Source organism: Engystomops pustulosus, chromosome 2 (genome assembly GCF_040894005.1).
Source record: "Engystomops pustulosus chromosome 2, aEngPut4.maternal, whole genome shotgun sequence".
In the NCBI taxonomy this organism is placed as follows: Eukaryota; Metazoa; Chordata; class Amphibia; order Anura; family Leptodactylidae; genus Engystomops; species Engystomops pustulosus.
The window spans coordinates 246,319,350-246,337,219 of record NC_092412.1 but is presented as its reverse complement, the minus strand read 5'-3'; the positions used below and the strand labels follow the sequence as shown (position 1 = coordinate 246,337,219).

The following is a 17,870-nucleotide window of genomic DNA, read 5'->3' as shown; positions in this document are numbered from 1 at the left end:
CTCCCGACAAGTTATCAGATGTGAAGAACAGTGAAGAATAGAATAAAAACAGTGAAAACAGGATCATTTAAGTGAAAAACGCAGTGAAAAACACAGTGAAGAATAGATTACAGATGTTCGGCACATCTGCTTACTTGTCGGAAGATACGCTGTCCCGGGATCCGCTCCTCTTCTTCCACTGAAGTCTTCCCGATCTCTCTGCGCTGCTCCCCGATGCCGCTGTGCTGCTCCCCATTGCCTCTGTGCTGCTCCCCGATGCCTCTGCGCTGCTCTACGATGCCTCTGCGCTGCTCCCCGATGCCTCTGCGCTGCTCCCCGATGTTTCTGCGCTGCTCCCCGATGTCTCTGTCCTGTTCCCCGATGTCTCTGTCCTGCTCCCCGATGTCTCTGTCCTGTTCCCCGATGTCTCTGTCCTGCTCACCGTGTTCTTCAATGTGTTCTTCACACATATATATTGTTCTTCACATACTATTTTGTTCGCACCGTTCCGCGCGTATCTTCCGACAAGTAAGCAGATGTGCCGAACATCTGTAATCTATTCTTCACTGTGTTCTGCACTGTGTTTTTCACTTAAATGATCCTGTGTTCACTGTTTTTATTCTATTCTTCATTGTTCTTCACTGTGTTTTTTTAATTAAATGCTCGATCTCGAGCAGGGGAAATACTCGTCCGAGCAACGAGCCGTTTCGAGTACCTTAATACTCGAACGAGCATCAAGCTCGGACGAGTATACTCGCTCATCTCTAGCCCTGACTCTAACCCAATGTTAGATGAAGTAGGAACTTCACTCGACATGTACTGTAACGTAACATTTGAAGAAAAGGGATCCTCTAGTAGGCCCAAGCCTACTTTTCATTTAGTGGGCCCAAGCTCTAACCCAGTGTTAGAAGAAAAAGATGCTCCAGTGGACTGAGGTCGTAACCCAATGTTTGAAGAAGGATCCTTCAGTGAGCCCAGGATGTTACCCAATGTTAGAAGAACCAGGATCCTCCAGTGAGTCCAGGTTCTTCCTTAATGTTAGTAGAAGAGGGATTCTACACTGGGCCCAGGCTCTAACCCAATGTTAGAACAAGAAGTATCCCAGAAGGTCTAGTGGACCTAGGCTTTTACCCAATGTTAGCAGAAGAGGGTTCCTACAGTGGGCACAGGCCTAGTGTTAGTAGAAGACAAACCACTTTGGAGGCTAATAAGGTCTAAGTAATCGGTAGAGGGTAAGTCCAAAGAATACATTTTATTTGGTGGTCCCAGGGAACCTCAGTCCAGAGGTATGCAGTGGGGCCCTTGAATGAATAATTTGGCAGAGCTCCATGGGCTGATACTATGGGGTAGTTATAAAGTACCTTCCATATGTTCTTTATTTTTGGATCCTGCACTTGTAGATATGGATGATTGGGCATTGTCCAAGTGCTTGAATATTTAGACCATCCATGAGGAACCATAAGACCTGTCACGTAATAGTAGTATATGAATTCTGGACTACAATATGGGAACACTATGGGTCACATCTGAGGCATCAGGATGATACTAGAAGCAGTGCTGTGATCTTCTAGTCACCATCCGGTGGTCACAGGTTGGGACCCCAATAATGAACTGATCCTGAGTCATATATCTGAAACGTAAGCAAACTATGTGACAAGATTAGGTTGGGGTCCATGATGGTCAGACAAGATTCCCTCTATGGGGACATGGGGGCCGAATATGACCTGGCGCTGGGGTTTTCTAGGACCATTCCTTTTGACTCGGAGAAGTCATTGGCGATGTATCTGCTGTAAGGATCCTGGTCGTCCAGGGGTTTGTGCCTCTTGGAGCGGGTGGTGCTCACCAAGACGGACACGACGATGAAGGAGAACATCCCAATCATCACCATGAGGTACAGGATGACGTAGTTGAAGTTCTCCGCGTTGAGCGTGTCCTGTAATTGATTGGCCTTAATGGTGTCATTCTTACGCCAACTGTTCATGTAATCCTCAAAGATTTTTTTAATGCCATTTTCCAGGGATTGCGTAAAGTTAGCGGGTACATACATGTCTGCCGATCCTATAATAGGATATAGATGTATGACATGAGGGCTCCCCATTAAAAAGTCAAATATCAATGATAGTTGTCTACCTCCTAGATTCTTAGATAGGTAGATAGATGATAGATAGATAGATAGATAGGAGATAGGTAGATAGGAGATAGATAGATAGATAGATAGATAGATAGATAGATAGATAGATAGGTAGATAGGAGATAGATAGATAGATAGATAGATAGATAGATAGGAGATAGGTAGATAGATAGATAGATAAATATGAGATAGATATAGGATAGATAATAGATAGATAGATATGGGATAGATAGATAGATAGATAGATAGATAGATAGATAGGAGATAGATGGATAGGATGATAGGTAGGTAAATAGGAAGATAGATAGATGCACTCATAGGTAGATGACATGTAGATAATAGATCACATACATAGATCCATAGATAAATTCCCATATAAGTTAATTTGTAATTAAATTACAATAGAGTAAAATAATAATCACACACAATCCCGTCACTTACTCAGTATTGGTGAGCTGCCGATGTTCCTCTTCTTCCTATATTTCCGCTGGTCACATGTCGGGCGGCACTTTATATACTGCTGCGCCATATCTTATCTCTAACATGAATACAAACATGTGTCTGGATCATTCCATTGTTTAAAGCACATTACATGTTCTGGCCTCACAAGTCATGTCCTTGCCGCAACTCCAAGCTATGACAAAAACATACCGCACCCTACAGGAGATGTGAGCATACAGAGACTGGCTGTCCTATGCCATGGCCCCCACATCATCACACCAGCAGGGGGCAGTGTGTGCTCCTGTCATTACTAGGGGTGACTGTCCTATGCCATGGCCCCCACATCATCACACCAGCAGGGGGCAGTGTGTGCTCCTGTCATTACTAGGGATGGCTGTCCTATACTATGGCTCCCACATCATCACACCAGCAGGGGGCAGTGTCCTCCTATCATTACTAGGGGTGACTGTCCTATGCCATGGCCCCCACATCATCACACCAGCAGGGGGCAGTGTGTGCTCCTATCATTACTAGGGGTGACTGTCCAATGCCATGGCCCCCACATCATCACACCAGCAGGGGGCAGTGTGTGCTCCTGTCATTACTAGGGATGACTGTCCTATGCCATGGCCCCCACATCATCACACCAGCAGGGGGCAGTGTCCTCCTATCATTACTATGGGTGACTGTCCTATGCCATGGCCCCCACATCATCACACCAGCAGGGGGCAGTGTGTGCTCCTATCATTACTAGGGGTGACTGTCCTATGCCATGGCCCCCACATCATCACACCAGCAGGGGGCAGTGTGTCCTCCTATCACTACTAGGGGTGACTGACTGTCCTATACCATGGCCCCCACATCATCACACCAGCAGGGGGCAGTGTGTGCTCCTGTCATTACTAGGGGTGACTGTCCTATGCCATGGCCCCCACATCATCACACCAGCAGGGGGCAGTGTGTGCTCCTATCACTGCTAGTGGTGACTGTCCTATACCATGTCCCCACATCATCACACCAGCAGGGGACATTAATCATAGTCTGTTAGGGTACATTCACATAGCGGTATGCCCGCCGTGCGGACATACCGCCGTGTGCTGGAAAGGAGGTGACCCCTCCTCCCTCCATAGAGAATAGCGGTGCACGGCCGCACACATGCCGAAAGATAGAGCAGCGGCCCGTATCCCCGCCGTGCCGCTATTGCCGTCTATGGGGAGGTACATGCGGCCGCATGTACGTCCCCGCAGACGGCCATGTGAATGTGCCCTTAGACTGTTTTGAGCGTTTTTTAGCGCAAAAATTTGGCGCATCTCATTTATTTGGCTCACGGCAAAGTTCGGCACTTAGTGGTTTTGAGTCCCTGCGCCTTATCTGACATAGTGGGGGTCACTAAGGGCCCGATTCGCGTTTTCCCGACGTGTTACCCGCATATTTCCGATTTGCACAATATTTCAGATTGTGGCGCATCGCCGCCGGCATGCGCGCGACGGAAATCGGGGGGCGTGGCCGAACAAAAACCCAACGTATTCGGAAAAACTGCCGCATTTAAAAACAAAAAATGTGTCGCGGAGCTTGCACTTACCTTCACTCAGCCGGGCTTGGTGAATTCCAGTGCGTTCCGATGCTCTTCAGCGCAGCAGCGACATCTGGAGGATGTCGGAGGAACTGCCTTAGTGAATCCCGGCCGGACCCGAATCCACCGCAGAGAAGGCGCCGCTGGATCGCGAATGGACCGGGTAAGTAGATCTGCCCCAGTGAGAGCCTCCTATACAGATGTTTGCACTGGATCTATCACTAATTTGCACCTAAAAAGACGCAAAATAGGCGCAGAAATGCATCTACTCTGAGCAGGTGCACTTCAAGAAAAAAATCACTTTACATTACTAAAAACATAAATTTTAGGTTCTATAATGAAGAATTCCCTCTATGCAACATGGAAAATACTTCGGAGCAGTTTTAAAATGTAAAATTTCCCCAGTAACGACTTCATCATTGTCTATAGCAGTGGTGGCGAACCTATGGCACGGGTGCCAGAGGCGGCACTCAGAGCCCTTTTTGTGGGCACCCGGGCCATCACCCCAGAACACCAGACAGGACCCAAAGAATCTTCCTGCAGTTCCAAGCAAATTAAAAGATGCTGCTTTCAGGCATATATTAAAGTGATACTTACTTCGCTACTTGGGAATGTAGGAAGTGGGACAAGGGACGAATTATCTTTGGAGGACCTCCTGCTGGCCCCACGATTCTCTGTGTACAGAGGGACACTGGAAAGAAGCTAAAATTATGCAAATTTTCCAGCTTGTCCTCAGGAGGCCAATATGATCGAACGTTGTTGAAGAGCAGGGAGCAATAAGTTACTGCTTTCATTTTTGGTTGGCACCTTGCGATAAATAAGGAGGTTTTGGGTTGTAGTTTGGACACTCGGCCGCTAAAAGGTTCGCCATCACTGATCTATAGGATCATCTCTGGGAGTGATTATTGTCTTATTGTACAGATCTGAGAATATTATCAGTCTCCATTTCCTGTATATTATAATAAAAAAAGGAAAAGACTCATTTCAGCAAGAATTTTTTTTTTTTTTTACATCTCTGTAACTTTTAGGGGGACATTAATCATAGGGGGTCTCAGGTTCGCCTATTTTTGCGCCTGGTTTGCTCTTCTTTTTGGCTCCTGATCTTTGATGGATCTGGTTCTGCCTTAGTAAATGCACTTTGGATTTGTCTCATGTCCGTTTCGTTTGCGCCTAAATTTGTCTCAAATTGTTAGATCTCATTTGTGAGCAATAATGAAAGGAGACTGAGAAAATGTGACAGAACGTTCAGGGCGTCATCTCTGCACAAAAACCATCATTGTGATGTAACTGCAGGGACTAAAAGTTACTGGAGAAATTTTACATTTTAAAACTGCTCCGAAGTATTTTCCATGTTGCATAGAGGACATTTTTCATTTTGGAACCTAAAAATTATGTTTTTAGTAATGTAAAGTGATTTTTTTTGGAAGTGCAGCTGCTCAGAGTAGGTGCATTTTCTGCGCCTATTTTGGGCGCAAATTAGTGATAGATCCCGTGCAAACATCTGTATAGGAGGCTCTCACTATGTCAGATAAGGCGCAGGGACTCAGAACCACTAAGTGCTGAACTTTGCCGTGTGCCAAATTAACGAGATGCGCCAGATTTTTGCGCTAAAAGACGCTCAAAACAGTCTAACAGACTATGATTAATGTCCGCCTTAGTCCCTGCAGTTACATCACAATGATCGGTTTTGTGCAGAGATGAAGCCCTGAACGTTCTGTCACATTTTCTCAGTCTCCTTTCATTATTGCTCACAAATGAGATCTAACAATTTGAGAAAAATTTGGCGCAAATTTAGGCGCAAATGAATCGGACATGAGACAATTCCAAAGTGCATTTACTAAGGCAGAACCAGATCCATCATAGATCAGGAGCCAAAAAGAAGAACAAAAAGGCGAAAAAATAGGCGAACCTGAGACCCCACTATGATTAATGTCCCCCATAGATGGATATGAGATAGATAGATGGATATGAGATAGATAGATAGATATGAGATAGATGGATATGAGATAGATAGATAGATAGATAGATAGATAGATAGATAGATAGATAGATATGAGATAGATAGATAGATAGATAGATAGATAGATAGATAGATAGATGTATTTCTGGATGGTGGACAGATAAATATACACACTGACTAACACAATCCTGTAACTTACTCAGTATTGGTGAGCTGCCGATGTTCCTCTCCTTCCTATATTTCCGCTGGTCACATGTCGGGCGGCACTTTATATACTGCTGCGCCATATCTTATCTCTAACATGAATACAAACATGTGTCTGGATCATTCCATTGTTTAAAGCACATTACATGTTCTGGCCTCACAAGTCATGTCCTTGCCGCAACTCCAAGCTATGACAAAAACATACCGCACCCTACAGGAGATGTGAGCATACAGAGACTGGCTGTCCTATGCCATGGCCCCCACATCATCACACCAGCAGGGGGCAGTGTGTGCTCCTGTCATTACTAGGGGTGACTGTCCTATGCCATGGCCCCCACATCATCACACCAGCAGGGGACAGTGTGTGCTCCTGTCATTACTAGGGATGGCTGTCCTATACTATGGCTCCCACATCATCACACCAGCAGGGGGCAGTGTCCTCCTATCATTACTAGGGGTGACTGTCCTATGCCATGGCCCCCACATCATCACACCAGCAGGGGGCAGTGTGTGCTCCTATCATTACTAGGGGTGACTGTCCAATGCCATGGCCCCCACATCATCACACCAGCAGGGGGCAGTGTGTGCTCCTGTCATTACTAGGGATGACTGTCCTATGCCATGGCCCCCACATCATCACACCAGCAGGGGGCAGTGTCCTCCTATCATTACTAGGGGTGACTGTCCTATGCCATGGCCCCCACATCATCACACCAGCAGGGGGCAGTGTGTCCTCCTATCATTACTAGGGGTGACTGTCCTATGCCATGGCCCCCACATCATCACACCAGCAGGGGGCAGTGTGTCCTCCTATCACTACTAGGGGTGACTGACTGTCCTATACCATGGCCCCCACATCATCACACCAGCAGGGGGCAGTGTGTCCTCCTATCACTGCTAGGGGTGACTGTCCTATACCATGGCTCCCACATCATCACACCAGCAGGGGGCAGTGTGTCCTCCTATCACTGCTAGGGGTGACTGTCCTATGCCATGGCCCCCACATCATCACACCAGCAGGGGGCAGTGTGTGCTCCTGTCATTACTAGGGGTGACTGTCCTATGCCATGGCCCCCACATCATCACACCAGCAGGGGGCAGTGTGTCCTCCTATCACTACTAGGGGTGACTGTCCTATGCCATGGCTCCCCACATCAGGACACCAGCAGGGGGCAGTGTGTCCTCCTACCACTGCTAGTGGTGACTGACTGTCCTATGCCATGGCCCCCACATCATCACACCAGCAGGGGGCAGTGTGTCCTCCTATCATTACTAGGGGTGACTGTCCTATGCCATGGCCCCCACATCATCACACCAGCAGGGGACAGTGTGTCCTCCTATCATTACTAGGGGTGACTGTCCTATGCCATGGCCCCCACATCATCACACCAGCAGGGGGCAGTGTGTGCTCCTATCATTACTAGGGGTGACTGTCCTATACTATGGCCCCCACATCATCACACCAGCAGTGGGCAGTGTGTGCTCCTATCATTACTAGGGGTGACTGTCCTATGCCATGGCCCCCACATCATCACACCAGCAGGGGGCAGTGTGTCCTCCTATCATTACTATGGGTGACTGTCCTATGCCATGTCCCCACATCATCACACCAGCAGGGGGCAGTGTGTGCTCCTGTCATTACTAGGGGTGACTGTCCTATGCCATGGCCCCCACATCATCACACCAGCAGGGGGCAGTGTGTGCTCCTGTCATTACTAGGGGTGACTGTCCTATACTATGGCTCCCACATCATCACACCAGCAGGGGACAGTGTGTCCTCCTATCATTACTAGGGGTGACTGTCCTATACTATGGCTCCCACATCATCACACCAGCAGGGGGCAGTGTGTCCTCCTATCATTACTAGGGGTGACTGTCCTATACCATGTCCCCACATCATCACACCAGCAGGGGGCAGTGTGTGCTCCTATCACTACTAGGAGTGACTGTCCTATACTATGGCTCCCACATCATCACACCAGCAGGGGGCAGTGTGTCCTATCACAACTAACTGTGACTGACTGTCCTATGCCAGGGCTCCTCACATCGTCCCACCAGCAGGGGGAATTGTGTCCTCTCATCACTTCTAGGGGTGACTTACTGTCCTATGCCATGGCCTCTACATCATCACACCAGCAGGGGGCAGTGTGTCCTCCTATCACTGCTAGGGGTGACTGTCCTATACCATGTCCCCACATCATCACACTAGCAGGGGGCAGTGTGTCCTCCTATCACTCATTGGATCTCAGCTTTGAAAATCTATCAGTTGTATAACAGAGATACAGGCAGTAAAAGATATTATCGGGAATGTGAGCTGCAGGTAATAATCCAATAATTCCTGATTATATCTTTAACTGCTTAAAATCTCAGGTACAATTAAAGACACAACCCCAATCCTTGCTGCGCTTTCAATGCTTCTTATCTTTAAAATGACACCAAAAGCATGGATGTAGGTGCTTTAGGAGTGGCTAAAGTGCGGCTTCTCTTCCAGGCTCATTGGGGGTCATTTATCTTATTTCCCCTTTCTCTGCGCTCTTTTTTGCGCCTGTTATACGACTATCAAATACATTTTATAACGTCAACAAAGTTCACAAAACACAAAGGAGAAATAAAAAAAAACACTTTGACCAAAACTTTTTTTTTTTTCACAATAAATAAATTGTGTACAATAAAACCACCAAAGCCGACACCTGATTTACACAGAGGTTCATATTATATACCGTCACTGTTCAAACAGATAAAAACCGGAGCGTCTCTTAGATTTTGCTAAATTCTTTCCCATACAAAAAATGAATATGTGTAGAAAACAGTGAAAACAGATAGTAGAACTCATCCCACAAAAAACAAGGCCTCATACCCCAAAAATAGTAACAGATTTTTTTAAAACCTGGGGTTTTTGGACCCGGATTAGTAATGAGGGTGCTACAGACTGAACAGATGTGTATTGTAGCGGTCATCGCGCTCTTCCTGGCTATTCCGCGGTCTTGTTTTCATGGATCAGACATTTGGCTCCTTGGAAATACACTGAGCCGGAGCCTCCGGACTCCATCATGCTGCAGGTACTGACATACTGCTCCTCCAGTGGGTCGTAGGACCTGGACCTGATGGCAATGACTAAAACCGAGACTATAAAAAAGGAAAATATGGCAATGAAAACCATAATAAAGGTGATGGCTCCGGCAGTGTCCTCCTGCTGCTGCGCCACCTCTTCTCTCCTGGTGAGGTTCTGATGCACCTCCTGAAGAGCCGTGAGGAGCAAGGACCTCATAAGCGTCTCCAGCGAGGACGTCTGGTTACTGGTTTCTGATACTCCCAGGAAAAACTTTTTGAAAATAAAAAAAAAACACATTAGTCATAACAAAGCTCTGTCTGATACACAATCATGTCCTGAGCATCTGATACTTCTATGTGCACCTAGTAGGAAGGAAGAACCTAAAGGAAGTCTGAGCATCTTGGATAGCATGTTATAGAGCAGGAGGAGCTGAGCAGATTGTACATAAAGTCCTATCTGTCGGCAGTATGTTATAGAGCAAGAGGAGCTGAGCAGATTGTACACAATGTCCTATCTGCCAGCAGCATGTTATAGAGCAGGAGGAGCTGAGCAGATTGTACATAGTGTCCTATCTGCAGGCAGCATGTTATAGAGCAGGATGAGCTGAGCAGATTGTACATAGTGACCTATCTGCAGGCAGCATGTTATAGAGCAGGATGAGCTGAGCAGATTGTACATAGTGACCTATCTGCAGGCAGCATGTTATAGAGCAGGAGCAGATTGTACATAGTGACCTATCTGCAGGCAGCATGTTATAGAGCAGGAGGAGCTGAGCAGATTGTACATAGTGACCTATCTGCAGGCAGCATGTTATAGAGCAGGAGGAGCTGAGCAGACTATATATACAGGGGGTCATTTACTAAGGGCCTGATTCGCGTTTTCCCGACGTGTTACCCGAATATTTCCGATTTGTGCCGATTGTACCTGAATTGCCCCGGGATTTTGGCGCACGCAATCGGATTGTGGCGCATCGGCGCCGGCATGCGCACGACGGAAATCGGGGGGGCGTGGCCGAACAAAAACCGTATAAGACGTATTCGGAAAAACTGCCGCATTTAAAAAACAAAAAAGTGTCGCTTAGGAAGCGCTTACCTTCACCTGGTCCAGCTCGGTTCATTCTGGCGCGTTCAGATGATTTTCCGCGCAGCAGCGCCACCTGGTGGACGGCGGAGGAACTACCTTCATAAATCCCGTCCGGACCCGAATCCTGTGCAGAGAACGCGCCGCTGGATCGCGAATGGGCCGGGTAAGTAAATCTGCCCCATAGTGTCCATAAAATGGAAGGTATTTCACCTGTTTTGGTACGGCCTCCAGTCATTTTATTGATAGTCTTGTATTGGTGGTCACAGAACTGGGGACATCACTAGGAAAGGGAACAGTGAGGTCATCATCCTCCTTCCTGTGACCACCGGTATCATAGACAACCCATCCAGGAGTATCTATAAAGTGACCGGAGACCCCACCAACACAGCTTTTAATGAAACTGGAAAACCCCTTGAAGCTCCCCATCATGGCAGTCACATAAAACCAGTGTTATCCGCTGTCCCCACAGTGCTGAATGCAATGGCTCTTGGAGGGGTGGGAGGCGCGCACCTCTGAAGACTTTGGCATTCTTTAACTTCAAGAAGTTGTAAGGCGACTTCCTGCAAGAAAGAAGGAAGAAGAGCGGCCATGATGAGTCTAAGGTGATATATAACCGATCACATATCACAAGAAGGTCACATTCAATAGCAACACAGATATATGTCCCATAGGGGGTTATTTATCATTAGGCGGCTCCTTGGGACAGTTCTATGTCTACTTTTGGATCTGCGCCGCCCATCACATTCATTAAAGTGGCTTTGGCCCTTTCATAAATGTTTTTATGGTCTATTTTCTGTCAGGGATTTTTTTTTTTTAAAAAGTCCCAAGAAAGTCTCAAATGCAAAAAAAAGTCTCAGCAAATAGACCAGCAGGGACTGGAGTAACTATGAGACTTTTTATGAGACTTTTTGCAAAAGTCTCAAGTTCTGAATCTGGCTTTGCACAGTGTTGCAATAGTTCTATGTTTAGGCCAGATTAATGAAGAGGTGTATATAGTCCTGTGAGTCTTTTGAGCAGTGAAAAGCCTCAAAAACCCCTCAATTTGACTACTTTGAGACTTTTTTTTGCGCCAAAAAAATCCCAGGAAAACCAATGATAAATAACCCCTATAGTGTCTGAGACCGAACTGCTGTGGCTGCTCCCCCTCCCCTCTCCATAGACTTCATTGAATCTCTGTCTGTACCGCTAGCAAGAAAGAATTCAGCCGAGGCTACAGTGACTCCAGATTAGCACAGGAGGGAAAGGAGGAAAATTTAAAGGGGTTGTACCAAGTTTTCAAGTTATTTCCATTGATCATAAGGGCGGGACTCCCAGCAATCCGGATAAGGGGTGTCACATTCTCACTCTTGGGTGGTTGTCCTCAGGGCCGGTGCTAAGGGTAGGCAAAGGGGAGAATCTCTTCTTTCAACTGAATCTAGAATTGTGTTTCTAGGTGCCAGGGATCCAGAGATATTCAGGTTCAAAGTGAGAATATCAAGTGCCATTTTTATATATAAAAATCACTCCCGACAGCAATTTAACAGTTAATGGGGGTCATTTACTAAGGGCCCGATTTGCGTTTTCCCGACGTGTTACCCGAATATTTCCGATTTGCGCCGATTGTACCTGAATAGCCCCGGGATTGTGGCGCACGCGATCGGATTGTGGCGCATCGGCGCCGGCATGCGCGCAACGGAAATCGGGGGGCGCGGCCGAACAAAAACCCGACGTATTCGGAAAAACCGCCGCATTTAAAAACCGAAAAAGTGTCGCTTGCGAAGCGCTTACCTTCACCTGGTCCAGCTCGGTGCATTCCGGCGCGTTGAGATGATTTTCAGCGCAGCAGCGCCACCTGGTGGACGGCGGAGGAACTACCTTCATAAATCCCGGCCGGACCCGAATCCAGCGCAGAGAACGCGCCGCTGGATCGCGAATGGGCCGGGTAAGTAAATCTGCCCCAATATCTCTGTTTTCCTAACACTTAGGCCCCTTCTACACTGGCGTTTTTCACGCGCGAGTTCTGCGCGTGCATTTGACGCTCAGAACTCGCATTGCACTCTGTCCCATTGTATTCAATGGGTCTTTCTCCATTTGCGTGGTTTTCAACGCGCGTGCTTGCGTTCGTTTGCACGCGCGTCAAAATCGCAGCATGCTCTATTTTTGCGAGTCACGCGCAATTTTCACGCACCATTCAAGTCTATGGAGATGCATCAAGAACGCATTGCACTCGCAATCATTGCAAGTGCAATGCGAGTGCAATGCGTTTTTAACGTAAGGGTTGCTAGGTGACCAGAATAACATTATTTCCCCTGCTCGCGAACGATCATTTAATTAATAAAACACAGTGAAGAACAGTGAAGAATAGAATAAAATCATTGTACACAGTGTACACAGTGACCACAGGATCATTTAAGATAAAAACACAATGCAGAACACAGTGCAGAATAGATTACACATGTTCGGCACATCTGCTTACTTGTCGGGAGATACACGCGGAACTGCGCGAACAAAATAGCATGTGAAGAACAATATATATGTGTGAAGAAGACATTGCAGATGTATGGAAACATCTGCAATTTGTTCTTCACACACATATATATTGTTCTTCACATGCTATTTTGTTCGCACCGCTCCGCGCGTATCTCCCGACAAGTAAGCAGATGTGCCGAACATCTGTAATCTATTCTGCACTGTGTTCTGCACTGTGTTTTTATCTTAAATGATCCTGTGGTCACTGTGTTCACTGTGTACAATGATTTTATTCTATTCTTCACTGTTCTTCACATCTGCTAAATTGTCGGGAGATAATATACGCGCGGAACAGTGAAGAATAGATCGCAGATGTTTGCAAATTATAAGAAGACATTATTTTTCAATTAAATAACACATTTTAATCCCAAACCATGGTCCCTTTGAAATATGCTCGAGTCTCCCATTGAATCGTGCGTCAAAAATGCGCCGAAAACGCAACAAAAACGCAAATTACTCTTTAGGAAAAATGGAACAAAAACGCAGCAAAAACGTCAGTTTTTCACGCATTGCACCCGCACGTGAAACGCAACGCTAGTGTGCAAGAGGCCTTAGAAACACAAAGAGATTTTCTTCTTTCATAAGAAATAAGAAGTGAGGTTCTATGTGTCACAGAGCCAGAGATACAGCCCCCTGAAGTGTCCTCCCCCCAGATTCTTAGCCATCAGTCTACAGTACAGGGAGAATTTGCTGCACACAGGAGCTGCTGCACCTCACAGATAATGGAAATAGTCACTTTATATGTTACTACATTGTGTTTAGGGATAATATCAACTAATATTCATGGTTTTAAGCCCTCTCACACTTTCTCTCTTATTGCATTTTATTTTGTAATAGCTTTTTTTGTTGGGAAAATTGACTGATACGATGAACATTCAATCCTCTTCGCCTAATGTGACTACACCGCGACCAGAACATGTCCATAAAGTTATATGTAACACCAAAAGCACACACATGTCCTGGAATAAAGTTTTTATTTCCCATCATCCCCCATTATTTACACCTATGTTATGACGTTCTCACTCTCATTCTTATGAAGCGCGGAGGGTTCTGTTATTGTGCAGCTAATACAATGGCGCACATCTAAAAGTGACTTTTATTATCTCATTAGCTTGGGTTATGGATGTATAGTTATTTATTTGGGTGACCATTGTGTAAGGACCAGACAATGATAGATCTGTGTGACGCTCAGTGCAATATTATGCAGTTCCCTTTGCTGCATATTTTGGTGAATATCCACATGTGGGGTCTGTATGATCCCCTCACATCTTACTGTATATTTTCTTTATATAAGTATCTGGATTTGTACATATTTTAGAGGAACTTTTGAATGTTAATTGCCAAATGCATCGCCTGGTTTTCTGCTTTCTATTCTATAGGTTTTATGGCGCGGTTACTTTTTATTCTGTTTTATTGATATATTTTGCAGGTTGTGACTTAAAATTTCTAGCTGAAAAGCAGATATCTAGTTATTACAGTGTTAGGCTATATTCACACGAACGTATGGGGGACGTATATACGGCCGCCGTATATACGGCCGATATACGTCCCCCATACACTTCTATGGGCGCACGGCACCCTACGGGAGCGGTACGTTGCAGCACACGTGCGGCACCGTACCGTTCCGTACCCGGGAAAAAGATAGGACATGTCCTATCTTTTCCCGTAATACGGCGCCGCGGCCATAGGTTGCTATGGAGAGGGGCGGGGGTGAGCTGCGCTCACCTCCTCCTCCTCTCCCCGTACACTGCCGTTGCCCGCTACGGTACGGTACGGGCGGGCAACGGCAGTGTGAATATAGCCTTAGTGATATTATGTGGATTTATTTATGTGAACATATCAATATGGGGCATTTGTGAACTCTACACATGTCCATCTATTACATTTAGGATGTGAAGGTAAATATTTTCTGTTTGGAACAAATTTTTTGCCATCAAAGTCAAATTTTAAGTATATTTTATAAAATGTTTCAGTTTGATTCAAAATTGCATGAAGGCGCCTCTGTCTATAAACTCTTTGATGCAATTTTGAAAATGGGGCAAGTATCTGCTTTCAGAAAATATCGGTCCCTGTCCCCAATGGGCCTCACAGTCTAATCAACCTACCAGTAATTTTTTGGAGTGTGGGAAGAAACCGGAGGACATGGAGGAAACCCACGCAGACACAGAGAAAACATACAAACTCTTTGACCAGCGCTGCAAGGCTGTAGTGCTAACCACTAAAATTCTCCAAAATTACAGTTTGTATTGCCATACTAAAGGGAGCCACTTGCTGACTGTGACTGGTCATAAAATAGTTTTATTTTGGGGCCCCACTTTTAGTTTTGCCCAGGGCCCCACTTTGTCTAGAACCGGCCCTGGTTGTCCTGATGCTGCTTTCAGTAGTAAGGAAGTTCTGTGCTCAGCCATTTCCAAAACTCCCATAGTATCGAATTGGATCGACAGGGTGAGCTCACTCCTCCTATTAGGGGAGATGGGACACCAATTACCCAGAACTCTTACTCATAGAGGATCCTATCTGTTGGACTAGCCTGTCCCCCCAAATAGATTGTTATTCCCTATCCTGTGTATAGAGGATAACCTGAAAACTTGGTGCAACCCCCTTGTGTTAAAGTCCAAGCAATTTTATTTTTTTAACTGTCAAATTCCAGTCACAAATTTTTAGTATAAAAAAACCCTTTTAATTGCTGTGCGAGGGTTTGCCTTTTGTGGGTAGACTGAATTTTTCTTGCTAAAGGGGTGAACATAAAAAATTGCCCTTGCTGTTCCCCAAATAAATAATAATAATAATAATAGAAATAATCCTACACCATTCACCTCATTTCAAATCTGTGTACACTGGTTCCACTAGGACCCTTCACCATCTCCATCAACTCCAACACTTTATATTTTACCCTCTTAGGGTCCTGCCTGGTTTCATCTAAGATGTCCAAGCATTTTTTGGATATTTTTTACTCTTGCCTTTAAAAAGTCACAACTTTTTAGTCGGGTTTGTCATTTAAGGGCTTGTGTTTTGTGTGTTGAGTTGAATTTTTGTAATATCATAGGTTTGGGACACACACACAAATATAGGGGGCAGGAATGTATCATACGTTGGCGCATCATACACTGGCATACGATTGAAACCCCACCCCCGGATACCCAGCGGTGAGGGGCAATTTCCATCCTGGCATAGAATTGCGCTCTATCCTGCTCCTGAACCTTGCTACAGCAAGAGCACAGGCACCGGCCCACTTCAGAGCCCAGAACCGCCCCTCCCTGCTCAATCGGCAAAGAGAACGTAGTGGCAATTCCTGGCACAGTGCCAGCTTTACGCCGGTTTTCTGGCGTACAAGCTGAGATAAATTCACCCAAAGATTTCATGACATCACATTTGGAGAATCTAGAAATAATAATTTTATTTTACCACCTATTGGGCTGTGTCTGGGCTTGTTTTTTTCGGGATAGTTTATAGATTTTATAGGTTCTGTGTTGGCGCTTTTTTATTGATGTTTTTTTAAATTTTGCCTGGTGGGAGGCTGTCTCTGTGTGACCACATGGGTTGTATATAGCGGCGATCGGTCACAATCACATGATCACGTGGGAGGAGTAAAGAATCTTGTAGAAGATTCAATATAGTAAAGGGGAGGACAAAGTGAAAGCCTCATTGGCAACAGATGAACCTACTGTGACCCCAGACTCTGCTATAGGTCTAGCAGAAGTCAAACCCATTTAAAGGACATCTACCACCAGGATGAAATACTGTATGCAAATGAGCCTGAGGGGCTTCAGGCTCCATTAACACCTATAGAGCCTGGAACCACTCAGGCTCATTTGCATACAGTCCTTCATCCTGATGGTAGATTCCCTTTAAAGCTGATTTTAGAGGGAAGATACTAGAGATACTAGTGAATTCCTTGTCACTAGTATCCAGTAAATTGTATATCATAATCCTAGTGACTATCCCTTTAATTACTTTGCCTAATAATAAAGCATTTATCCCGGGGGGGTTAATGAGGAATCTTCCTTATTACCATATAAGGCACTTTCTAAAATCCTCTGTATGTGACCTTGAAGGTTTCCAAAAGAGTCCTGGGAACAATGTACATTAGTTATACTAGTAATGGATGTAGCAGAGGCGTGTTAGTAATTTGGTTCAACGCGTTGTGATGTTATTGTCCCCATCCTTACATAGGACTGCAGCATTATTACAACTCAATACAATACACCACTAAAGAGTTAAGTCACACATTCAGCACCGCTACATCTGTATGTGTAGTCTCCTGTATACACAACACATCTTAAATAGTATGTGCCCCTTATTAGGTCAGTACTAGAACAACTTACCCGCGCGCAATGCAGTCTCTGCTCCCTGTGCCCGCAGCTCGATGTGGGAACGTAGGTGTTTCAATAACACGTAGATGCTGGCGAATAAGGAATTTCAAGGATTACATCTAATCCTCACATCACTCGGCTAATCCCACACTTGATACCGTTTAAATAAGACGTCGGGACAAAGCGGCCGCTAAATTTTTCACGGCTCCGCAGAGCGTCTGGAGTATATACGTAAAGTCAATAATGAGCGGCATCAGAATGTAAATGTTCTGCCAGGGCGGAGATTGCTCAATGGCATCAAGTGTCCATTATAGAACATGTTCTCTAGTGAATATAAGTCTGGGATGGTCTACTGTAATCTTGGCTATATCTGTTTCTGGGAAAGCTGGGTGACTACTAATATTAACTCCATTGTTGCACCTACGGGTGTCACCAGTAAGACTTGCGTCCAGACTAATGGATAACAGATCTCAGTAGTTGTGAAGCAACAGACAAGCTTCCGTGCCTACATAAGGGTTGTAACGGTGAAGCACAGAGACATCTTGACAATGTATTACTCATATTTTCTTGAGGAGTTGATGAACATAAATGGTGGACAGAGACCTTCTTGTTGTTCCTCTCAATTT

General features: G+C 45.6%; 1 protein-coding gene and 1 long non-coding RNA gene across 3 annotated transcripts; both read right to left on the bottom strand.

Annotated features, from left to right (window-relative positions):
- Positions 1-626: 626 nt before the first annotated feature.
- On the bottom strand, positions 627-6,385 carry KCNE2 (potassium voltage-gated channel subfamily E regulatory subunit 2). 2 transcript variants are annotated; one of them, XM_072133230.1, is made up of 2 exons: positions 6,284-6,385; positions 627-2,037 (listed from the first exon to the last, which is right to left on the bottom strand). In XM_072133230.1, the coding sequence occupies exons 1-2, from the start codon at positions 6,369-6,371 to the stop codon at positions 1,676-1,678; spliced, it is 450 nt and encodes a 149-aa protein (XP_071989331.1). In that variant the 5' UTR covers positions 6,372-6,385; the 3' UTR covers positions 627-1,675. The 2 variants fall into 2 exon arrangements, with proteins under 2 accessions (XP_071989331.1, XP_071989330.1); XM_072133229.1 differs by lacking the exon at positions 6,284-6,385 and adding an exon at positions 2,552-2,820.
- A 2,545-nt stretch (positions 6,386-8,930) lies between these two features.
- LOC140116790 (uncharacterized) lies at positions 8,931-17,436 on the bottom strand. Its single transcript, XR_011852964.1, has 3 exons — positions 17,257-17,436; positions 10,934-10,983; positions 8,931-9,610 (listed from the first exon to the last, which is right to left on the bottom strand). It is a non-coding gene; the product is annotated as an uncharacterized lncRNA (long non-coding RNA).
- Between the last annotated feature and the right edge of the window lie 434 nt (positions 17,437-17,870).